General features: G+C 46.6%; 2 protein-coding genes across 2 annotated transcripts in view; one reads left to right on the top strand and one right to left on the bottom strand.

Moving 5' to 3' along the window:
* Nucleotides 1–2,991, bottom strand: part of SLC25A47 (solute carrier family 25 member 47) — a 41,186-nt gene extending 38,195 nt beyond the window's left edge. The window contains exon 1 of the mRNA XM_083519689.1: nt 2,501–2,991. Within this exon, the coding sequence (XP_083375815.1) occupies nt 2,501–2,588 (88 nt within the window). The 5' untranslated portion in view covers nt 2,589–2,991. The remainder of the gene's footprint in view (nt 1–2,500) is intronic.
* SLC25A29 (solute carrier family 25 member 29) lies at nt 1,766–20,820 on the top strand. The gene is made up of 4 exons (XM_083519969.1): nt 1,766–2,195; nt 6,099–6,142; nt 9,822–9,905; nt 15,461–20,820. The coding sequence occupies exons 1-4, from the start codon at nt 2,162–2,164 to the stop codon at nt 16,217–16,219; spliced, it is 921 nt and encodes a 306-aa protein (XP_083376095.1). The 5' UTR covers nt 1,766–2,161; the 3' UTR covers nt 16,220–20,820.
* Nucleotides 20,821–22,128: the final 1,308 nt, after the last annotated feature.

Here is a 22,128-nt window from a genome sequence, read left to right on the forward strand (position 1 = left end):
TTCTTAATCCAAGATAATATTTCTGGGTTAGCGGAGTCTGTAACCTGAAACGTATGTAACCTGAAGCATATGTAACCCAAAGTACCACTGTACTCCTTGATGGTGGTGGGAAGGGCACACTTGGAAAACGTGTGTAACTTGCCATGGCGAATCCAAGAGTTGCCCCTCTGTGGCCAAACCATAGTTTTTGTGTTATGTGCAGCACCTAACATTCTGCTGAGGCTAAGTAAATGCCGAATAGGCACAAAAAGTCTGGAAAGAAAATCCCAAGTCAAAATTAATCATTACATGACACACTCTACACTGTAGCGTTCCCTCAGAAACACTTCAGTTAATATAGTAAGGCTCCAGCCAGTATATTAAACCCCTGTTGTGGTTTAACTGTGAATGCCCTACTGATGGGGGGGATTGCCTGCCTTTCTCCCAGAAAACAGAAAAACAGTGCCCAAGTTCATGGAAGCAGATGTGAGTCATAGCCCAATGGCACCTCACTCCAGTAGGAATGCAAGATCAGCCCTGCAAGTCTAGCATCCTGTTCTCACAGTAGCCCAACAGATGCCTTTAGCAAGCAGGTGTTCAGTGCAACCATTAAGATATGAAGAACCTTTTCACACACTCTCTTAAGCCACTCTCTTGGAAGAGACTCTTGGCAACAGCATCTAAGACACAAGGATGGGGAACCTGGTACTCTCCAGATGGTGCTGAACTCCATCTCCCATCATTCCCAGCCACAATTGGCCAATGGTCAGGGATGATGGGTTTTGTAGTCCAACAAAATCCTGAAGGGCCACATAAATTATAATATAGGTATTCTATTAGATGTCTTTTAAAAATAAAATAGCAATTATATTCAAGGATCATGATTTTATTATTCTTATCATTTTCAGAATGTAGGTTACGCAAATATGCAATTATATGTGGGGAGGGGGGGAAGGACAAGAGAAAAAAACATGGCTGATAGGTCCATAATGAGGACCCCCCCCATAAGAAAATTCGCCTTAATCCCGGGACCCTTGTGTTCTTGATGCAGCAGTATTTGCCAACCTGGTGCCATCCATAAGCTTCGGACTACAACTCCCATCACCCCCAGAAAGGCAGCTGGAGTCGGAAACTGTTGGAGGGCACCAGGTTGCTACAGGCCGAGAAACAGTATACCTCTGGAGAGCAACAGAGAGACGGGGCTGGGACGCGCTTGCCCAGAAGCTTGCGCGCTTCCCCAGAAGCATCCCCATCGGCTGGTTTGTCCCGCAGCCCGCAATCCTGGGCATCCGATCCTCGGAACCAAGGGAGATGCCATGGAGTTCAGTGGGGCTTCCCGCTACCCAACAGGCAGCTCTTTCTTCCGTCCTCTTCAGTCTCTGGCCTCTGCCCAACTCCCCCCCCCTCTGCGCCCCCTCGACGGCAAGGCAAGCGCCTTCCTTGCTCCCCCTTTTCCCCTGGGCGCGAGATCCACCCAGCCGCTGCTCCAGGGCCTGCGCAACCGTCTCCCGCTTTCCCTCCCCGCGCCGCCACATCGCCAAAGGCGCCGTCACCGCGCCAGCCTCGCGCGCAAAAACGCACCGACACAAAGCCACCGCTTGTGCTCTTCCTGCGTCTGGCGGGCGGAGCTCCAGCTGCCTTGGCCCGCGTCCTCCGGCCCGCCCTCGCCGCGCTGCTTTCCTAACCACTGGCTTCCCATCCCCGGCAGCCTCCCTCGCCGCGCAGCCAATGAGAGGCCCGGGCGGAGGGCCGACCTGAAAGGGTGTTGCCTGGCCAGGCGCGTCTCATTGGCGGCGCCCGCTTCCCCAAAAGGCTCCGTCTCCCCCTCCTCTCTCTGGCGTCAGAAATAGAAGCGACCAGATCGGATTTGGCAACGGGCGAGGGTGGATCGTGCCGGCTCGGAAGGCGCACCGGGCGGGTTGCTGGCTTGCTGCGCGCACAAGCGAGGCGGCGACGAAGGGAAAACGAATTAAGCAACAACCGCTACCTGACATTAGATCTCAGATCGCCCCCCCCCCTACTCACTGGATCCGAGGGAGCCGATCCCGCCGCCCCCCTCCTCGAGCTGCCCCCAAAGGAATTCGTAATAATTACGCACGGAGCCGGGAGGTGCAATAGAAACCAGAGGAGCGGGACGAGGCGCACGAAAGGGGTTTGAAGGCGCGCTTTGGAGACCGCGATCATGGCGCTGGATTTCCTCGCAGGCTGCGTAGGAGGTAAGCGCTGGCGGGCGATTCCCCGCTGCCAGGAGAAGCGGAGCTGCTCTATTGTTATCTATCTTTGCGCGATCCAGTTATGTAAGGAAGCCGGGGCGGGGGCGAGAGAGAGACACAGCAGCTGGGCTGCCCGTGTCTGCGCCTTTGGAGAGCCTCGTGTGTGCGCGCGTTGCTTGGCGCACTGCAGCGGGGATGTGCTGCCTACCCGTCCGCCTGCCTCCGAGAGAGGGTGGGGGCACACTGCACGCTTGGAAGGGAAGGAAGAGGCACCGCGGGAAGCCTTGGCGCGATGGGTGCCTCCTTACCTCTTCTTGCACCCCTGTCTCCCTCAAATTCGTGACTTGCTTCGGTGCCTTGGCGCGCCGGCGCCAGCTCTCTCTCCGCTGCCCGCATTGTCCCTGAGGCCCGAGGGGGCCATTGTCCCTCTCGGCGCCGACACTGCACCGGTGCCCATAAAGGCAGAGCCGGTGAGTCAGCGATCGGCAATTTCCCTCCTGCCAGAAACTCTCCGAGGGGGTCTGCCTGCCACCTCCTCGAACAGGGCTGGAACTGCGCGAAATCGAAGCGGGCGTTGTGCGCTCAGGCGCCCAGCCTCCCTTTGTATCTTTGGGCTTCGCCTGTCGAAACTTTCCCCTCCGAGCCAGGGATTGATTTGGGCCGGGTCTTGGATCTCTACTGTTGTCGAAGTGATCCTTGTTGGAGTAGCGGGTGCCTCTCTGAGCACGCGCAGAGTTCAGTTCTCCCTTCCCACCATCAACCTTCCCTGTGAGATGTGAGCTTTGTGAGGCCGAGGGAGTGGTCTCTCGCAAGGTCCTTTCCCTTAACTGGGCGAAGGTATTTCTGCGCGCCCCCGCGGCTCATAGCTGACCCCTCCCCCTAACCCCTCTAACCCTTATTATAGGGCTGTCTTTTGTAGGAAGGTGGGGCTGCGCACCAATTTCCTGAAGTGTCTTGTGCTGGAAGGACAAGCAAGAACCTCCTTCCTCTTGGGTGGGGACAGAGCAAAACGGAAACAAATGGACTTCTGCCAAGGGATGCCGCTCACCTCTCTGCTAGCATATTGGGGGGGGGCATGGGCGTAGCCAGGATTTATGTTGGGGACAGGACACCCACCTGTCATCACCACATGTCTGGCAGACTCGGAATGAAATGCCTCAACAACAGTTGTTTTCAATTCCTTTCTTTTGACCTCAAGTGCTCAGAAAAATCTGCCAGGATCTTTGATAGAACGCACCACAACACCATCCAAGTGACCTCAAATATTCACAACACCATCCAAGTGACCTCAAATATTCTGGTTATTTCTACTTTTAGTCAAGAATTTTATTTATTTACTCGGCTACCTCCCTGGCTACACCCATAGAGGATGGTGCTGTTTTTTGTGGTGTGGGGCTTCAAGTCTTATTATTTCTGCCCCTTTGAAATTCTTGAGGTGTCCTTATTGTGTGCACCGCTGGAGTGGTGACAGCCACTTTACCCAATCTGTCCTCCCCCCCCCAAAAAAAAAAAAAAATCATACAAGTTTGTATCCAATATAAACCCATTCAAGATAATGAATATGACTACTCTGAGCATGACTTGCCTACAATTTCAAAGTTAGCTTCCTCATAGTGCTGGATGAGTTTACTTCTTTTTTTATTTTAGCTGCATTAGGATCTTGCAGCAAGAATAATAAAGATCATGGCACCTTAAAGACTAGCATCTTTATTATGGCATAGCCACTTGTGGGCTAAAACACAATTTGGCAGGTGCTCATGTCCCAAGATCTTATGTTTCGAGGGGCGGAAGAGAGAGAAAGAAGAAACAAAGTGTGTGTCTCCTTGCCTTGATTTTGATGAAGCAATGCAGGTCTGACTCTGGAGATGTCGTCTTCCTCCAGTGAAAGTTACAACAGCGAGTAGCTGGCTGGTTTCAGCCTATTGAGGCTTTCCTTCTCCCTTCCGTTGTTGACTTCCCTCTTCTCTCTCCCCCGCTCTGCAGGCACAGTTCGGGGTTATGTAGAACACTCTGTACTTAATATCTTCATCTGCTGCAGTTTTAAGTATGCCACTTTGCGTGTGATTTTTAAGTCCTTGCCAAATCGGTTTTAATAAGATTAACACAGCGGCACTCAATTGGATCCTTAAAGGAAGAACTTAACAGGAGCCTGTTGACATTTTAACCCTGCGGTTTTTTTGAAGATGCTATGCAGAAAATATTTAAAAATATGTAGGCTGAAAAGCATCAATCCCCCTAGCCATACTTGTTCAAATACTTGGTTTAAAAATGTGGGGTTGGTTTTTTTTAAGTACTTGCATCACTTCCTACAGCAATTGCATGCTTACCGCAATCTTACTAGAGCACTAGCACTTGGTCTCAGATGCAGTGGCTAACCTGTGTTTCCCTTTAGATATTGTGGGACTGTCATTCCCATTATCCTTGGTCATCTGCCATGCTGGCTGGGGCTGATGGGAGCTGGAGTCTAGGAATTGCATCCAGTGAAGTTCTTCTGTTTTGTGCAAGGCCCTCTGCTTGTGCAATGTAACTTCCTCTCCTCCTCTTCTCAACCCATACCCTTTCCCCATAATTTCTACTGGGGGGGTGTCAGAAGAGGTGCACAAGCAAAGGTCCTTGGGTGGATAGGATGAGTTGATTGGATACAATCTTAAGATGAGCTTGGAGTTTCCTTCCCCATCTCCCCATGTGTTAAGATGCACCTTGAAGGCTCTGCTCATTTGACTGCTTACAACATCTGTCAGGTTAGCAGCAACGAAAGACGGAGCCTTCTCAGTGGTGTCCCCACCCTCAGTTAGAGAACTCCCTTCTAACAGGATTGTGGTTGTCACCCCTACAAAGCAGACCTTCGGACTGGTCTTGAGAACTCATCTGTTCTGGATATCCTCCAGGGTTTTTGGTTTAGCAATCAGTCCTGCTTCCCAGGGAACTCGGGGATTGTAGCTCTGTTAGGAATAGGAATAGGGATGTGGTTAAACCACAGAGCCTAGGACTTGCCGATCAGAAGGTCGGCGGTTCAAATCCCCACGACAGGGTGAGCTCCCATTGCTCGGTCCCTGCTCCTGCCAACCTAGCAGTTCGAAAGCACGTCAAAGTGCAAGTAGATAAATAGGTACCGCTGTGGTGGGAAGGTAAATGGTGTTTCCGTGCGCTGCTCTGGTTCACCAGAAGCTTAGTCATGCTGGCCACATGGCCCGGAAGCTGTACGCCAGCTCCCTTGGCCAATAAAGCGAGATGAGCGCCACAACACCAGAGTCGGCCATGACTAGACCTAATGGTCAGGGGTCCCTTTACCTTAGAGAGGAATAGGAGTCTCCAAACAACCTTTAGCACCCTTAATAAATTAAATTTCCCAGAATTCTTTGAGGGAAGCCACAAATACGGTAGGGCTGAGTCCTGTAAAGGTAAAGGACCCCTGGACAGTTAGGTCCAGTCAAAGGCAACTATGGAATGTGGTGCTCATCTCTCTTTCAGGCCGAGGGAGCCGGCCTTTGTCCACAGACAGCTTTTCAGCTCATGTGGCCAGCAGGACTAAACCGCTTCTGGTGCAACGGAACACCGTGACGGAAACTAGAGTGCACGGAAATGCCGTTTACCTTCCCACCACAGCGGTACCTATTTATCTACTTGCACTGGCCTGCTTTTGAACTGCTAGGTTGGCAGGAGCTGGGACTGAGCAACAGGAGCTCACTTTGTTGTGCGGATTCGAACCGCCAACCTTCTGATCAGCGAGCCCAGGAGGCTCAGTGATTTAGACCACAGCGCCACCCGCATCCCTCCTACCTGAGTCCTATAGACAGTAGCCATGTGACCTCCGTAGTCTTCTGTGCTTTGCAAATAGTTGCTTCTGTGGTGGGTTATAGTGGTGCAATGCCAGATTGTCTCATAATGCCTTCTTCCTCATTTCAGGTGCTGCCGGCGTGTTGGTAGGACATCCATTCGATACTGTTAAGGTGGGTTGATTTTCCAGAGGCTTACTTAATCATAAACATTTAGGCTGAAGATAGCACTAGCCGTTATGAGTAGAAAGGGTTTTTGTTTTTTAGAATTCAGATATTTTGGACCCATTAAATAAACATCCTCATACGCCAATTCCTGGTATAGAGATCTTGAATTAGATTTTCAGACATACTGAAGCATTGAAACATCCCACAGTGAAGCCAAATTAGCAGCAGATTAAAAAGTTCCAAACTGATAGTCCCTCTTGACTTAAGTGCTTTGATTATTGGGTCTTCAGGCCCCTTTTTTTTAACTCAGCAATCCAGCAGCATCTAGCAAAAATGCTTATGGAAGATGCAGATTTTTAGGACTAATCCAAAAGCAGGTGGGGTGTTGAAGTGCACTTTAAGGTGCATTGTTGCTGTTTACTACATTTTTTGTTTTCCTACTCGCTTTGGGGAAACATAAATTTGTTAATTATATTTCCCGGATGACAGTTTGCAACATGATGAAACAGTCTTGCTAATTAACATGCTTCCTCCCACCCTTGGGGAAATATTGTGAGCTCACAAAGGAATACTTTTCTTCTTCTTTTTCTCTTTTCTCCCCCCCCCCCCACCCCCCCGGTCTGGGAAGTTGACATTTAATTCGTTGAACTCAAAACAGAAGTGGCCCATTGCGGGTGGGAAATGAGATCCAATTAGGCATATCACTTAAAATCTGTGCCTGTACAGCAGTCAAATAGCATCTCAAAACAGGACTGGACTGGCCCATGGATTGGAATGCATGAGTCTAAGCTGGGCTTTAGTCATTTGCACGCTTGCTTGAGAGCAAGCCTCATTGAACACTGTAGGGCTTACTTCTGAGTACCCATGCACAGGATCAAGTAAATCCAATAATTTCAGCTTAAGTGTGGGTTGGAGCAAGGGTTTAAGGATCTTCTGGCTGAGGAAATGTGCCGATTAACATTCATAACCTTAAAACATCCCATACTTAATAGGTGCAACAATTATGGATGAAATGTGAAGTCTGTTGGTTTGTAGCTGTAAAATTCAGTCATTTCATGCAATGGTGTATCCTTTGCTTGAGAAACCGTTTCCATTGATTCTGTTGAATCGCATTTTGTCCCATAGGAGATAATACTATGATCCTTCATATTATGGACATGTTTGCAGAACCAAAACTCTGACTGTCTGGTTTTCTTAATCTTCTTCACTTCTTCTTTTTTAACTTAATGGAATTGGGCTTAGCTGAGAGAGTGAAGGCATAGTCAGGCACCCTGAACTGAAACCTTTTTTTTTTAATTTTAGTATATTTCTATCCCACCATCATGGAACTCAAGGTGGTGTCCATGGGATCCCTAGGCGGTCTCCCATCCAGGCATTGACCAGACTCATACCTGCTTAGCTTCAGAGTGGTGCCTGCAGCATGTGCCCTCGGACCACATCTTGGGACCAGGAAATGCATTTACTTGGAAGCACATTCCATTGAGCATACTTGCAAAGCAAATGTATTCAGGGATGGGGTATTAGTTAATTACGATGGCAATATACAAATCCCTCAGTTAACTTGCTACCATGTTGTTGAAGGTACAATGACATTACTAACAATGCAAAGGGGGGGGATTCTGTTTTAAGGTTGCAATCCTATACACACTTATCATGGGAGTAAGTGAACTTAACAGGACTTATTTCCGAGTGGACAATTAGAGAGGATCGTGCTGTCAGTTACCAGTTGCATATCCTGTCCATGTTTACTGGAAGTCAGTCCCATCGGGGGACTTGTTCCCAAGAAAGTCTGCACAGGATTGCAATATTAGACTAACTTACCGTACTTAAATCTGCTAGGTAATAATAACCTGATCTTGTCAAAAGGCAGTTTATGCAGATCTAAATCTCGTGTCGCTGCATTAAGCCCTATAAGTCTTTCCTTGTGAGTCCCGTAACTTACCTGGATGGCTAGACATTTCTTAGCTTTCATTTTATTTTTTAAATTTATCTTTTAAAGCAAATTTTCTAAAGGCCAACTTCATTTTGAAACTGTAAATACATCTTGGGGAGGGATCCAAAGCAAAGCTTAATTTCTTCTCTGAAGCTTGTTTTTTTCACTAGTTGCACAGATAAAGCAATGTCTGGGTTTTGTGGGAACCTGGTGGGGTAGATGCAAAAAACATCAGAGATACTGAACCGAACCTGAACCAGGTCTTCTTCGAGTGGCAAATTCTTTCCTGCTCCTCCTCCTCCCCCCCAGTTTGTTGATGTAATGTGTACAATTGCTTTGTTGCTTAACTGCCTTTACTTTCTGAGCTAGGGGCTGTCTTCATTAACAGCAAAAGTGTTACTTTGTTGTAGATGACAGATAAGCCTCATCACGGGAGAGTTACCTAGTAAGTATAGACCAGGTGAACCTTCTGTTTCTCTCGGTCTTAATTTTTTCCAACATGTATGATTAGTTCAAGTTTTATAAAGACAACAAAAATAATAATAAAAATACCAGGAAACCATATGTAGTTTATTCCCTTCCTCTTTCTTTTTTTTTCCTTTTTAGTTTAAAAATGTTTCTCGTGCTCTGAAGTGGAGGGGGTGGGGATTTGCAATATGCAAGGTTTATTTTGAATACGAGCTTTTAAAAGAAAACCTGACTTTGTTTTGCATTCGTTTTCCTAGAGTGCACTAAAAAGATTTTATATGCTTTTTTACGTGCTTAAAAAAGATTTTATATATGTACTTTGTGGAACAAAACTTGTGAATTCTGTTTTCAGCCACTCCTTAAATTGAGGTTCCCACTTTTAATATATATATATATATTTATTTATTCCCCCCTGCCACACACAAATGTTATAACCATATCTGTATTGATGCATTTTTAGGTATTGGTACTTGGTTGGTCTGTGGGGTTCACTCTCAGTGTGTGTTTTCAATTCGAATTTTAAGTGTTTTTATATGCCAGGGTTCAGCTTCAGCAGTATTGAAAGAAGGAAACTGGCATAATGTAATGGGAATGGTATAGAAAATTGCATTATGGCAAAAATGTAAGAACCTTAGAGCATCTGCGTGGTAATGTTTTAACAGGCCGCAAAGAGAGACTGCCCCACAATGCTTAAAAAAACATTATTGGTTTAAAAAACTGTAGGTCCCTCAAAGCAGGATTTTCTGACTCTATTGTCTAAAATACAGGCAGCTTCTTTAAGATTTAGGGTTCATAAAAAGTGGATATATTTCACATATCTGTTAGTTAGCTGCGGTCTAAAAGGAAAAACTATGAACTCCATTCCTGATCGCCTGTAGAATATTCTTGTTCATCATAGGCAACCAGACAAGTAGCTGTTTATGGACCTCAACTAACATCCTTTAAACTTGGCCATTCATGACCGCTGAGTAGATCCTCGCTGGCCTTATTTCATAGCTGAGAATAATGACATGTGCTAATGAAACCTCAGATAGCTTGAAGTAAGGGGGGCAAGCACCATCCCCTATTAATCATTCCCATCTCATGCAGACTTGAGTACTAAACTGAGTGACTCCCAAAATACTGACCATTTTTTAAATTGCCTGCTATGGCACTTTGGTGTCAGGACTGGGTGCACATCGATGCACCTTATGTGTGCCCAGTCAAAGGTGCTGTCATATTTCTGCCTGCTGATTTTCATTTATTTTGTTTGCCATGCCAACGAATTCTTACTACGTTTTGTAGGTACGCCTTCAAGTTCAAAATGTGGAGAAGCCACTTTACCGGGGGACCTTGCACTGTTTTCAGTCCATCATAAAGCAAGAGACGGTGAGTAGCTTGTTCAGTGATTGTGTTCTTCACTTGTGTTTTGCACTGTATTCAAGGGAGAAGGAGCCTTTCATGAATAAAGCCTAGGAGCTCCTTTTCACCATGGGTGTCACGGGAGCAAAGAGAGAAGAGAAAAAAGAGCAAAGCTCTTTTCCTGTCACCTTTCATGTCACTTCAGAATTCGCCAGGCCACTTTGGATTCCTAGACCAGAATACCAGTTTCTGGAAACCACAGGTGCAGGAGAGTGCCCTTGTGCTCGGGTCCTGCCTGAAGGTTTCACACAGGCATCTGGTTGGACACTGTGAGAACAGGATGCTGGACTAGATGGGCCATTGGCCTGATCCAGCAGGCTCTTCTTATTGTTCCTATGGGAGGAGTTTGCACTGGAGCAATACAGCTGTGTGGAGGAGCTGCAACTGGATCCTCTCACACGATCTGCGGTTGACATCTTGCATTAACTAGCCAGTTACAGCTCTCACACTACAAATTTTAATTAGAGATCTGACCCTTGGGTTCCCCTTTCACTTGGATGCCTAGATGACAGCTGAAGGCCAAAAGTGCCTTCGGCCAACTTCATCTGCTATGCCAAATAGACTCTTTTTCTTGGAGGAATCAGATCAGCCTGGGGTTTTTCCTGCTCTCTTCACCTCCAGGTTAGATTATTGCAATGCATTGTCCTTGAAGACGATTCAGAAATTTCGGATAGACTCTAATTGTCAGGGGTTATGACCTGAGTTGCTCCATCAGCTCTTGTTAGCTGATCTTCTTCTAGGGTGCTGGTCTCTAGATGGCTTCCAGGCTCCATTCAAGGTGCTGTTCTTTGCTCTTTAAAGTTCTAAACTATCAAAGAATATCTCAAGAATCACCTCCCCCCACAGGACTTGGCTCAAGAACTCCATTCGAGATCCAAGCCACTCTTTCAGGTTCCCTCACCATCAAGAATGTCCTTGTGGAGGTCCTTCTCAGTAGTGGAACAGCCTCCTAGGATGGGGTCTGGTCACATCACTGATTGGACAATGATGACTATTTTATTTCAGTGCGTCTCGTGAGAATTTTAACATTCCATTAGGATTTAATTGCCCCTGTTGCTGATGCCGTTTGTTTTAAAGTGCTGTTTTTTTTTAAAAAAAACCTTTTTTGTGGTTTTTAACTAGTAGGTGTTTATTGTGCCATCTCCTTCATTCTTTTGTTTCTCTACTGTGGTTTTATTGTTTTTACGACTGTACAAAAAGTGCCTTATAGAAAGGCGGACAGTTGTTCGATCACTACGGTTAAAATGAAGTTCGCCTAAATGGATTCCAGTGGAAACTAGTTAGCTCAATGTTTCGGCTTATAAAAGTAAAGTACAGGCACGTTAACTGGTTTTTAGCCATCTCACACACACCATAACTGGCATATTTTCTGCTCTCACTGGAGCAAATTATCAGAGTCGTTGCCCCGAGAATGAGTCTTAGACTCTTCCACTTTGGAATGGGGAACAGAGAAGACTTGCATATGTTTGAGCAGACCCCCATGAGAAAAAAACCCCAAAAGTAACTCTAAGAAACAAAGGGACAAATTAGGGGGGAAAGGATAAATGCAACACCAAAGAAATTAAACTACAAATAGCACCTGATTAGGGGCCCTAATCAACATTGGCACTGCAAACTAGTGGTGAGGATTGTGGGCAATTTTTTATCAGGACCACAATGCTGCTTATAGGTGGGTGATTTTCTTAAAAGCAGAGATCTTAGACCCAGGTACCATATATGGCCCTCCAGATCTCTTTCTGTGGCCATCAGCACTCTCCCCAGGCCACACCCCCTCACCAGCCCTCCACCCGCTTTTGCCTCTTTCCCCCACCCCCACGATTGGCATGTGGCCCCAGAAGGTAGCCCAGCAGGGCTTTGTGGCCCTTGGGTTGAGAGATGCCCCTCTACCCATTTTAAAGTAGGGGAAGTTCCTTACAACACCCGTAACAGTTGCCTTGGAATTTGGCTCCCTGCAGATCAGAGAGAGGTTTAGCTTAGTCATGTTCCTGGTGTGCCAGTTTTCCCTACGAAGGGGCTCGTGATGTGCGAAGGCACAACTTAATCTTGCTTCGCTCCTGCCCAGATGTAACTAGCAGCTGATAACTGAATGGGAAGTGAAACCAAAGTTAAGTAACTTCCCTAAGGGACGTGTCGAAATAGCTCTACAGGTCAGTAAGGGAAGATCCCCAATTGGCCACAATAAATACTCCTCATGCCGCAATGCTGGACTTTTCTTCCAAAGGCTAATGGAAGCGTGATCGGAAGAGGGGCTTCTCCATCCCCAGCTAGCCGTTAATCATGTGACTGCTCCTTGGTTGTGCAAAGAGCCACATGGGGAGCTATGTGACACTTCCTTAGTCATGACGTGACTAATAATAATAATAATAATAATAATAATAATAATAATAATTTATTTATACCCCAGCCATCTGGCTGGGTTTCCCCAGCCACTCTGGGTGGCTTCCAACCAAATATTAAAAACAATACCTCATCAAACATTAAAAACTTTTCTAAACTGGGCCGCCTTCAGTTGTCTTTTAAAAGTAAAATAGTTGCTTATTGCCTTGACGTCTGCTGGGAAGGCGTTCCACAGGGCAGGCGCCACAACCGAGAAGGCCCCCTGCCTGGTTCCCTGTAACCTCACTTCTCACAGGGAGGAAAGTGCCAGAAGGCCCTCGGAGCTGGACCTCAGTGTCCGGGCAGAACAATGGGGGTGGAGACATGGCCAGTTGCTGCTGTCATCAACTTTCTGCCTCCTCCGTAGCTGTACACACACCAATATACTTTTACAAGTACTCAACCAGTTGCCGCAGTTGTACGATTCTGTACGGTTTTTGAGAACTTTATGATAGATGGAAGACAAATACAGTGGTACCTCGGCTTACAGACACTTCAGGTTACAGACTCCACTAACCCATAAATAGTACCTTGAGTTAAGAACTTTGCTTCAGGATGAGAACAGAAATCGTGCGGTGGCGGCAGTGGGAAGCCCCATTAGCTAAAGTGGTGCTTCAGGTTAAGAACAGTTTCAGGTTAAGAATGGACTTCCAGAACGAATTAAGTTCTTAACCCGAGGTACCACTGTAGCCCAGAAAAACTCTTTGAGATATAGTTACCAGGTACTGATTTTAAATGCAGCTATTTCCGAAGGAGTACTTAGGAAAAGTGAACCTAATTCAGCGGGGCAGAAGGAGCTTTCTAATGTTATTCATGGAGTCTAAGCACAACGTATTTGCCCCTGTGCCATATGAAATGGGGTCATGAAGTTTGGTTTCCATAAAACAAACCCCACCAAACTTTACAGCTCCTTTTAAGATGTGAGCATCCTTAGGATGTGGGGTTTTGTTTCAAGATAGCATTCAAGTGTGCCGTTCCTTTGAAGGCTGGGATTTCTCCTCACATTAAGGGGAAAGATAACTAACAGAGCCTGGGCACGGTCTTGGGAACATATAGAAAGCACCTTTATAACGAGTTAGACCATTGGTCCATCTAGTTTAGAATAGTCTACACCGATTGGCAGTAGCTCTCCAGGGTTTGGGAGAGGGGTCTCTTGCCAGAGGATGCTGAGGACTGAACCTGAGGCCTTCTGCATGCAAAGCAGATTCTCAAACATTGTGATAGTCACATCACCTTCCACCCTGTTTTGGAGGGCCCCCAACTCTCTAGCTGGTTTGTGGTGGCTGAGGGCTGAAGGCAGATGGGGATTCTTCAAAAAAATTGCATCCTCTTTTTCATTAGCAGTCAGCTTTGCTGGCTTCTAACCCCTTCTATGAGCCCAATGGGACATTTTGACCCCCATCCTATGAGTTATTGTGGGTTCAGAGAAGTTTGTGGCAATTTTGCCTGTCTCCATCCCTTGCCCAGAAGGGATTACTGTCTAAGTCTTTAAAGTTGGGATCATAGAATTGTAGAGTTGGAAGGGATCTTGAGGATCATCTAATCTGATCCCTTGCAATGTGGGAATATGCAGCTGTTCCATATGGGGATCGAACCTGCAACCATGGCATTAAGAGCACCATGCTCTAGCTGACTGAGCTACTGAAGGGTGTGCATGCCCTAAGGAAGTAAAGGAGGCAGATAATAATAAATGTCTATTTCCAATTCAACTTAAAGCTTTCTTGTTGCAACTGCTATCCATACCCACTCAAACAAAATTGTCATGACACAGGGAGAAATAACTTGAGGGAAGGCGTGTAGCACAAAAGGATTGAGATTCCTGAATTCTTAGTGGTTAGCTGAGGCAGGGTCATAGCCCAGCGACAGAACCTCTGCCCTGCATGCAGAAGTGCCCAGGTTCAGTCTCCAGGTAGGGCTGGGAAATACTCCTGTCTGATACCTCTGCCATACAGTGTTGACGCGGGTAGCGCTGTCGTCAAACCACTGAGCTTCTTAGGCTTGCCGATCAGAAGGTTGACAGATGCGGATTCCCGTGACAGGGTGAGCTCCCATTGCTCTGTCTCAGCTCCTGCCAGACTATCAGTTCGAAAGCACACCAGTGCAAGTAGATAAATAGGTACTGCTACAGCAGGAAGGTAAATGGCGTTTCCGTGCGCTCTGGCTTCCATCACTGTTTCCTGTTGCGCCAGAAGCAGTTTAGTCATGCTGGCCACATGACCCGGAAAGCTATCTGGAGAAATGCTGGCTCCCTCAGCCTGAAAGCGAAATGAGCGCCACAACCCCATAGTCCTTTACCTTTGCCTTTTTGCAACACTGAACTAGATAGAGGAATGGTCTCACGTGGGATGATGCTAGCCTAACCTATTGCTTAACCAGAAGAGAAGGTTGCAGGAACCTTCAGGTGAAAACACTTCGAAGGCTGTGAAGATTTTTAAACGTTAAATGGAATCACAGGCAGGATTAAATTTTGAGCAGTGGATGCAAATTAAAATATAACAGTAAATGAACGTTTTGTGGAATATGTATAATACAACCTGGAAGGATGGGAAGTCGATTTTGGAATTATGTATTAAATTTGATGTTGTTAAAAAGAACTGAATAAAAATGACTTGGCTAATAATAATAATATTTATTTATTTATTTATTTATACCCTGCCCATCTGGCTGGGTTCCCCCAGCCACCCTGGATAGTCATCCTAACAGAATACCAACAACAATAAAGTGATAAAATATTATCACCAATTATTTATTGGTCAACAATATTATCAACAATAAAATATTATCAACAGTAAAGCGATAAAACATTAAAAACTTCCCTAAACTGGGCTGCCTTCAGATGTCTTCTAAAAGTCAGATAGTTGTTTATTTCCTTGACATCTGATAGGAGAGTGTTCCACAGGGTGGGCGCCACTACCGAGAAGGCCCTCTGCCTGGTTCCCTGTAACCTCACTTCTCGCAGTGAGGGAACTGCCAGAAGGCCCTTGGAGCTGGACCTCAGTGTCTGGGCAGAACGATGGGAGTGGAGACGCTCCTTCAGGTATACTGGGGCGAGGCCGTCTAGGGCTTTAAAGGTCAGCACCAACACTTTGAATTGTGAAGATGGTTCACCAAATGCCAATTTCTCCCTTCTGTTTTCTCTCTCCTAGACCCTTGGACTTTACAAAGGCATTGGGTCACCTATGATGGGACTTACCTTCATCAACGCCCTTGTGTTCGGCGTTCAAGGGAACACACTCCGTGCTCTCGGAAAGGACACTCCAATGAACCAGTTCCTTGCCGGTTCCGCGGCCGGCGCCATCCAGTGCGTCATCTGCTGCCCCATGGAGCTGGCTAAGACGCGGATGCAGCTGCAAGGGACGGGCGAATATAAGCTGAAGTCCAAGAACTACAAAAACTCCCTGGACTGCTTGGTCAAGATCTACCGGAAGGAAGGGCTGAAAGGCATCAACCGGGGGATGGTCTCCACGTTCATGAGGGAGACGCCCAGCTTTGGCTTCTACTTCCTGACATACGACTGCCTCACCAGGTACTTGGGATGCGAGGCGGAGGACAGTTACATCATCCCCAAACTGCTCTTGGCGGGAGGCATGTCTGGGATTGTCTCCTGGCTCTCCACGTACCCCGTAGACGTGATCAAGTCTCGCCTCCAAGCAGATGGGGTTGGCGGGATTGTGCGCTACCACGGCATCCTGGACTGCGTCAGGAAAAGCTACCACGCCGAAGGCTTGAGGGTATTCACAAGAGGCCTCACCTCCACGCTGCTTCGAGCTTTCCCCGTGAATGCTGCTACTTTTGCCACAGTCACTGTCTTCCTCATGTACATGAGGTCGGAAGAGAACCAGATCCGAGGCGATCTAAGTGGATGTGAGGCTGGCCCGGCGATCCAGCAGCCTTCAAGCTTTTAGATTCCCAAACGGAAGCAAGTGATCTTCTTTTTATTTTATTTTTTCCTTTCTTTTTTTTTAAAAAAAAATCTGGATGTAGAAACTGTAAATTTCTGTCTGTATAAAGCATCCTTTTATCGTTACTTAGGATTTCACCTCCTTTATGAAAGCAGCAGATCTGTTCTAGAAATCCAGGTAATAAGAGGACTTGCTTTTTATATATATATAAACATTGTCTTAAAAAAAAATAGACCTCATCCTACCTTCCAGCAGTTCATTATTTGGCACATGGCCTAGCTGCTGCTACAAACCTCATAAAAGACCCCCAGCCTACCCTATTCCCATTCAATATTGATATAAGCCCCTATGCAAGCATTCTCCATGCATAAATGGTGGAGAAGGGGCAGGGAGCAGCACTGGGGTCCTGATTCTGAGCAGCACGTTGTGCTTGCACAGTTGAATGTTGGTAGGTTCCCTTTGCAGACAATGGCGCCATGCATGTTGGGATGGTAAGGCAACTGACGCACATTCTAGCAGGATGGGTTTTCTTTGCCTTACGTGTTTGTGCTTGAATAGAGACGTGGGCCTTATTCAGGCATTTGCCTGAAAGCGTGTGGGATAAAACGGGGGGGGGGGGGGAGGCAAGGGCAAGCACACAAAACTCCCTCCCGGAATGTCTCAATGCACTGGCTCCATTTCTGACCTTCCCGTTTTGAGAGGGAAGATGTAGAGAGGAATTGCTAAGTGCATTAGGAAACCTTGTCAAGATCAGGACATGGTGCCATATTTCAAAAACTGAAAGTCCAGCTGCTTTTTTTTTTAGTTTTGCCCAAAGTTGTTGACGGTTTTTTGAGGTATTTTTAAGGAAAATCTACAAAAAAACAACAACTTGACACTGCCGGCATGGGTTGCCATATGTCCAGATTTTCCTGGACATTTTAGCTGATTTCCACCCGGGCACTGCTTCTGATTCCAGGTATGTCCGGGAAATTCCGGACCTATGGCAACCCTAATGTTCACCCAAGCAGTTTTAATCCCCTGCCCTCACAGCATGAAAAGAGAGAGGAATCCAGATGTGCTGGAAAACCTGGCTTCAGGTGGCGCTATTGCCTAATCACCCCTTTGTTAGGCAGAATCCCACCAGCAATACTCAGTGACTGGGAATCAGGGAACCTGTGTCCCTACACCAGTGGTTTTCAACCAGTGTGCCGTGGCACCCTGGGGTGCCTTGAATGAAAGTCAGGGGTGCCATGGGCAATTCCTCCTCCCTTGCCCTCTCATGTCTCTGCCTCCCAAAGGCTTGCACAGCTGTTCGTTGCTGCAGCCCTGGCTGTAAGCTCCCCAAGCGGATGGTGCCTCTAGGGCAGGCCAAGGGGTGCTTCCCAGCCCCCTGTGGGGCAGTCTGAGGAGGCACTTCTCTTTGGGGCGGTGGGGGGAAGCTCAGAGACTAGGGATAGCAGCAGTGGCTGCCCAGAGGGCTTCCAGGGAGAGAGGCGAGGAGGCTGAGGGAACACTCCGCAAGGGAGGCTGTTTGAAAAGGAACGAGAGGCTGCCAGCTCTGCAGCCAAGGGGATGATGTAACTGGGCTCCTGAGTCCCACAGGGGTGCCCCAGAAAAAAATGTAGTTGGTCAAGGGAGCATTGGAATCAAAAAGCTTGAAAACCTCTGGCCTACACTATTTGAAGGTCTGCAGGTCCCTGTCCCTGACTCTTCTTGCCATGAGAAATTCCGTAAATGGTACATGCTTGAGCATTTACTGTTCTTGCTATCAAGGCTGATGCATTAGTCATTGGAAATCCCACATACTGTGAACCTTTCAGTACAGCATATCAACATCCTTCTTTTCCTCTTGGTTGTGAAGTTTCTTAGCTGGGTTCCTGCTGGGTTCTCCCACTTCCCCCGTTTTGCTGTACTTTTGACAGGAAGCGCCTGACTCCTCTGTGAGTGTGTGCATGTATATGCACTTAGACAAGCAACGAAGGATGCAATTTGCCTTTTCCTAATGTACTGCAGGTTGCACTAAAAATCATTCAGGAACGCAGGAAAGTCCTATGCACTTCTGATAAAGCTTGCCTACCTTGCTAGTTGCTGCATAATGCAAGGCATCCCTATCCAGAAAGCTTAACAGCGCTGATTGTTGTGAGGAAAGTGAGCTGCAGAGCTGAAAGTTGTCATTCCTGAGACTGGGATGTGTGTCAGCACAGCATTGAATGATACCTAACTATAATGAGAGGGAGCAAAGCAGGGCTTCATTAACCTCAGCCAGTGTGAGCAAGGGCCATGGGACTTTTACATGAGCAACATCTATAAGGCTGCAGCTTCCCAGTGCAGGTGTGAAAGATGCAGGTGCATATTGACAATATAGCACCTTTGTAGCTCCTCATCTCTCTCTTGTTACAGTGCAGTTTGGAAGGCAAGCTTATCAAGAGAGCCTCTGGCAACTTTTTGGCCTATTCCGCAGGGCTATGCCCAACAACGTTGTCCCGTTTGCACCACAGCTTCTGCTTGGGCCATAGAACTTCTCCCCTCGCAGGGCTCCCAAGTTTGTTCTGGGGTTTCCCCCACCCTGTGGAATGGTTGTGGAGAAGTTCTGTTGTGCAGGAACAAACAGGACATTTGTCATACGGTTCAACACTGGCATGTATGTTGTTCTAGCTCTGTTTGTTAGCTCAAACGTTTGTTAGAATCCGTGCAAGTTAGCTGGATGGTCAGTGAGAGTGAGATTTACTTTTCTTTAGAGACAAGAGGCTTAGGCTGCAGTCTTATCTCCTCTTAGCTGGCTATGAGTCTCATTGAACTCCAAATACTTTTGAAGAGGTATGCATGGAGTCGTGCTTTGGAGCCATCGCTGTTGGCCAGTCACTAGTATTAAGAGCCTACCAAGAGCTGTAAACCTGTCTTCTTTTACCCTGCCAAGTGAAGGAGAATTTTACCTTCATTGAGGCCAGATATGAACGTTACAGGTCCTATTGCTCTGTTAGGGGCATAATGTTGCCACCTGTGGAGGTGGCTTTAGACAAGCCCTGCATAACCCATGGCATGTCCCCATGCCTTCCTCCTAGTCCTCAAAGGTGTGCTTAATTCTGGTGTAGAAACATCCTACTGACAGAGGTAAAATTGAAATGGAAGCATAGCCCTTGACTACTTTCTACACATTTGAAGCTAGGAAAAGAAAGCTAGGAATACTCCCTTGGAATAATTGCAGGCGACTTCCTCTTTCCAAGTTGTGTTCTGTGTGAACTTTTATTATTATTATTAAGTTGATTTATTATTTTATTATTTTCAACAAAATAGTAAAAAATAAAAATGTGCGCCCCACCCCCAAGACCATTCCATTGTAACTATCCAACCTCCCAAAATTTCAACACCTCTTGCAATGGTTTGACCCCTTTTGTGAACCTCGCTTTCAACGCTTCCCATGTGAGCAGGACAATGTGCAAGGTAGCATGAAATTCCTAAGGTCAAAAGCAAGAGGAATTCCAAGCGCCACAAGGCAAATAACTCCTAGATCTGACCCAGTCAGAAAAGCGGGGGGAGCAGGAGTTATATTCGCGTCACTATTTCGTACAGGGCAACTCAGAGAAGGTGTTGGCGAACACTTCTTAGTCAAGAGTCACTTGTGTTAACCATGGTTTATTGAAAGGGGGTCTTCCTCAAAACCCTTCATAGCCAAAGCACGATTGGGAAGTTGTATTATGTCGAGTCGGACAATTGCTCCATCTAGCTCAGTACTGGCATCAGCTCTCCACGGTTTCAGACAAGAGTCTCCTTCCCAGCCCTGCCTGGCGATGTTGGGGATTGACGAACCACATCCTCTGCCACTCAGCCATGGCTCTTCCCCAACCATGGTTCTCTTAACCCTGGGGTCTCCAGCTGCTTTTGGACTACAGCTCCCATCCCTAGCTACAAGGACCAGTGGTCAGGGATGATGGGAACTGTGGTCCAAAAACAACTGGAGACCCAACTTTGAGGAACTCTGTCTTAACCGTATCCTGCAATATTCCTTTTCTTTTTATGTCTTTCCTCTCCTTGCTGTTTTTCTGCTGCTCTTCTCTCAAGAACGTGCAAGCCCAGAAGAAAATGGCGGTGTTGCTGCTACTACTGTGAATGACTTTAGAGCAAGGCCTAACCCAGCTGAGGGTCTCAGTGTATTTTCTGAAGGCCAATGCTCTATAAAGTGCTAAAAAGTTTAGATTTAGAGAAGGGAAGGGTGGTGGTGGGAGCCACCTTTAAGCAAGGGATATAAAACAACACAACTGGTAATAAAGAACCTCCCACAAGCTGATGGCCATGGGGGGTATTTTACCCTTTTTATTGGGGACAGAGGTGCAATAGGGCTGGCTGGTCTTTTAATGAAATGCCTACCTAGATAACAGCATTTTTAAACCAATGTTACGCTGGAGAAACCTGTAAAACTGGTTCATCGCTTCTATACCTTGGAGGTATACCGAATGTTTCGCTGCCTGTTTGGCAAGGACACTCAAATTGAATGTGAAACCTATCCGAGCTGTTTATGCACAACAATTCAAAGCAATGACAACTATCTCTTTTTTTGTACAGTATTCTGTAACTGTTGTACATAAAGGCAGAATGAATGAATAAATCTTTTTTTAAAATAATAATACTGTAGTTTCATTAAAAGGTGCATCTGTATTTCACTCCCACGTGATAATGCAAGACAATCACCTAATGATTGTATGTTTTATGGGACAACCTCAGTGCAATGCTGGCAACAGATCTGTTGATGGTTCTTGCAGAGCTCCCAATTTTTGCAAACCAGCCACAGGTTGCAAGACATTTCTTATTGATAAAAGGTCTTCGGAACCTGCGCAAAGCAAATCAGAATTGGGAGTTGGTTGAAACAGTAAGTACTTGGAAAGAAGCGATTGTGGTGCTTTTCTCATAGGGAAGTGCTATTATTTTCAAAGGCAGGAGGTTACCTGTTGGAAGCTGCTGTAGTTTTGTTCCCTTGGCTCTTATTTTTTGCAATTCCAGAAATGGAAGGAGAGTTGCGTGTCCCTTCCATGCCTCAAACTCTCCATCCATTCATGCAAGTTTACGACCCAAGTGAATGGAGTGATGAAGAAATACTGTGTTGCAATAAGCAAAGTCCTTTGCAAACCCCACACCCATTTACATCATATTTACAAAATGTGCATTAGCATCTTATTTTAAAACCATTCGAGATCCATAGCCACAGAACCTACCATATATAAAACTCAACTCAGATATCAAAATTAATCATAAAGCATACTTGCAATTTTCTGGTCACTGTGGCAAATGCAGCTGCTGTTTCAGTAATGTAGAACTGATTTACAATGCTAGCTTTCAAGGATAATCTCCTGTCCACAATTTCAGTAACCATGCAAGGAGTCATGGGGGATAAATGTGCTCTTAAAGGTAAAGGGACCCCTGACCATTAGGTCCAGTCTGGGGTTGCGGCACTCATCTCGCTTTATTGGCCGAGGGAGCCGGCGTACAGCTTCCGGGTCATGTGGCCAGCATGACTAAGCCGCTTCTGGTGAACCAGAGCAGCGCACGGAAACGCCGTTTAGCTTCCCGCCGCAGTGGTACCTATTTGTCTACTTGCATTTTGACATGCTTTCGAACTGCTAGGTTGGCAGGAGCTGGGACAAAGCAATGGGAGCTCACCCCGTCACAGGATTCAAACCACCGACCTTCTGATCGGCAAGCCCTAGGCCCTGTAGATCAACCTACAGCACCACCCGCGTCTTATTCCCACACAAAAAGTGATCGTCTGTAGGGAGCATCCTATGATCATGGAGGCTTCCTGTCTTTTGCATCCTTGATTTTCCAGGGTTCCAAAGGAAATCTGTAGAGAGCTTTCTGTACTCATTGGGTCTCCCTCCTTCAGAAGGTGGAAGGCACCTTGATGCTGGAAGAGGGCTTGACCGTTCCACCTTACAAAG

The sequence above is a fragment of the Podarcis liolepis genome, assembly GCF_965112155.1.
Source record: "Podarcis liolepis genome assembly, chromosome: 1".
In the NCBI taxonomy this organism is placed as follows: Eukaryota; Metazoa; Chordata; class Lepidosauria; order Squamata; family Lacertidae; genus Podarcis; species Podarcis liolepis.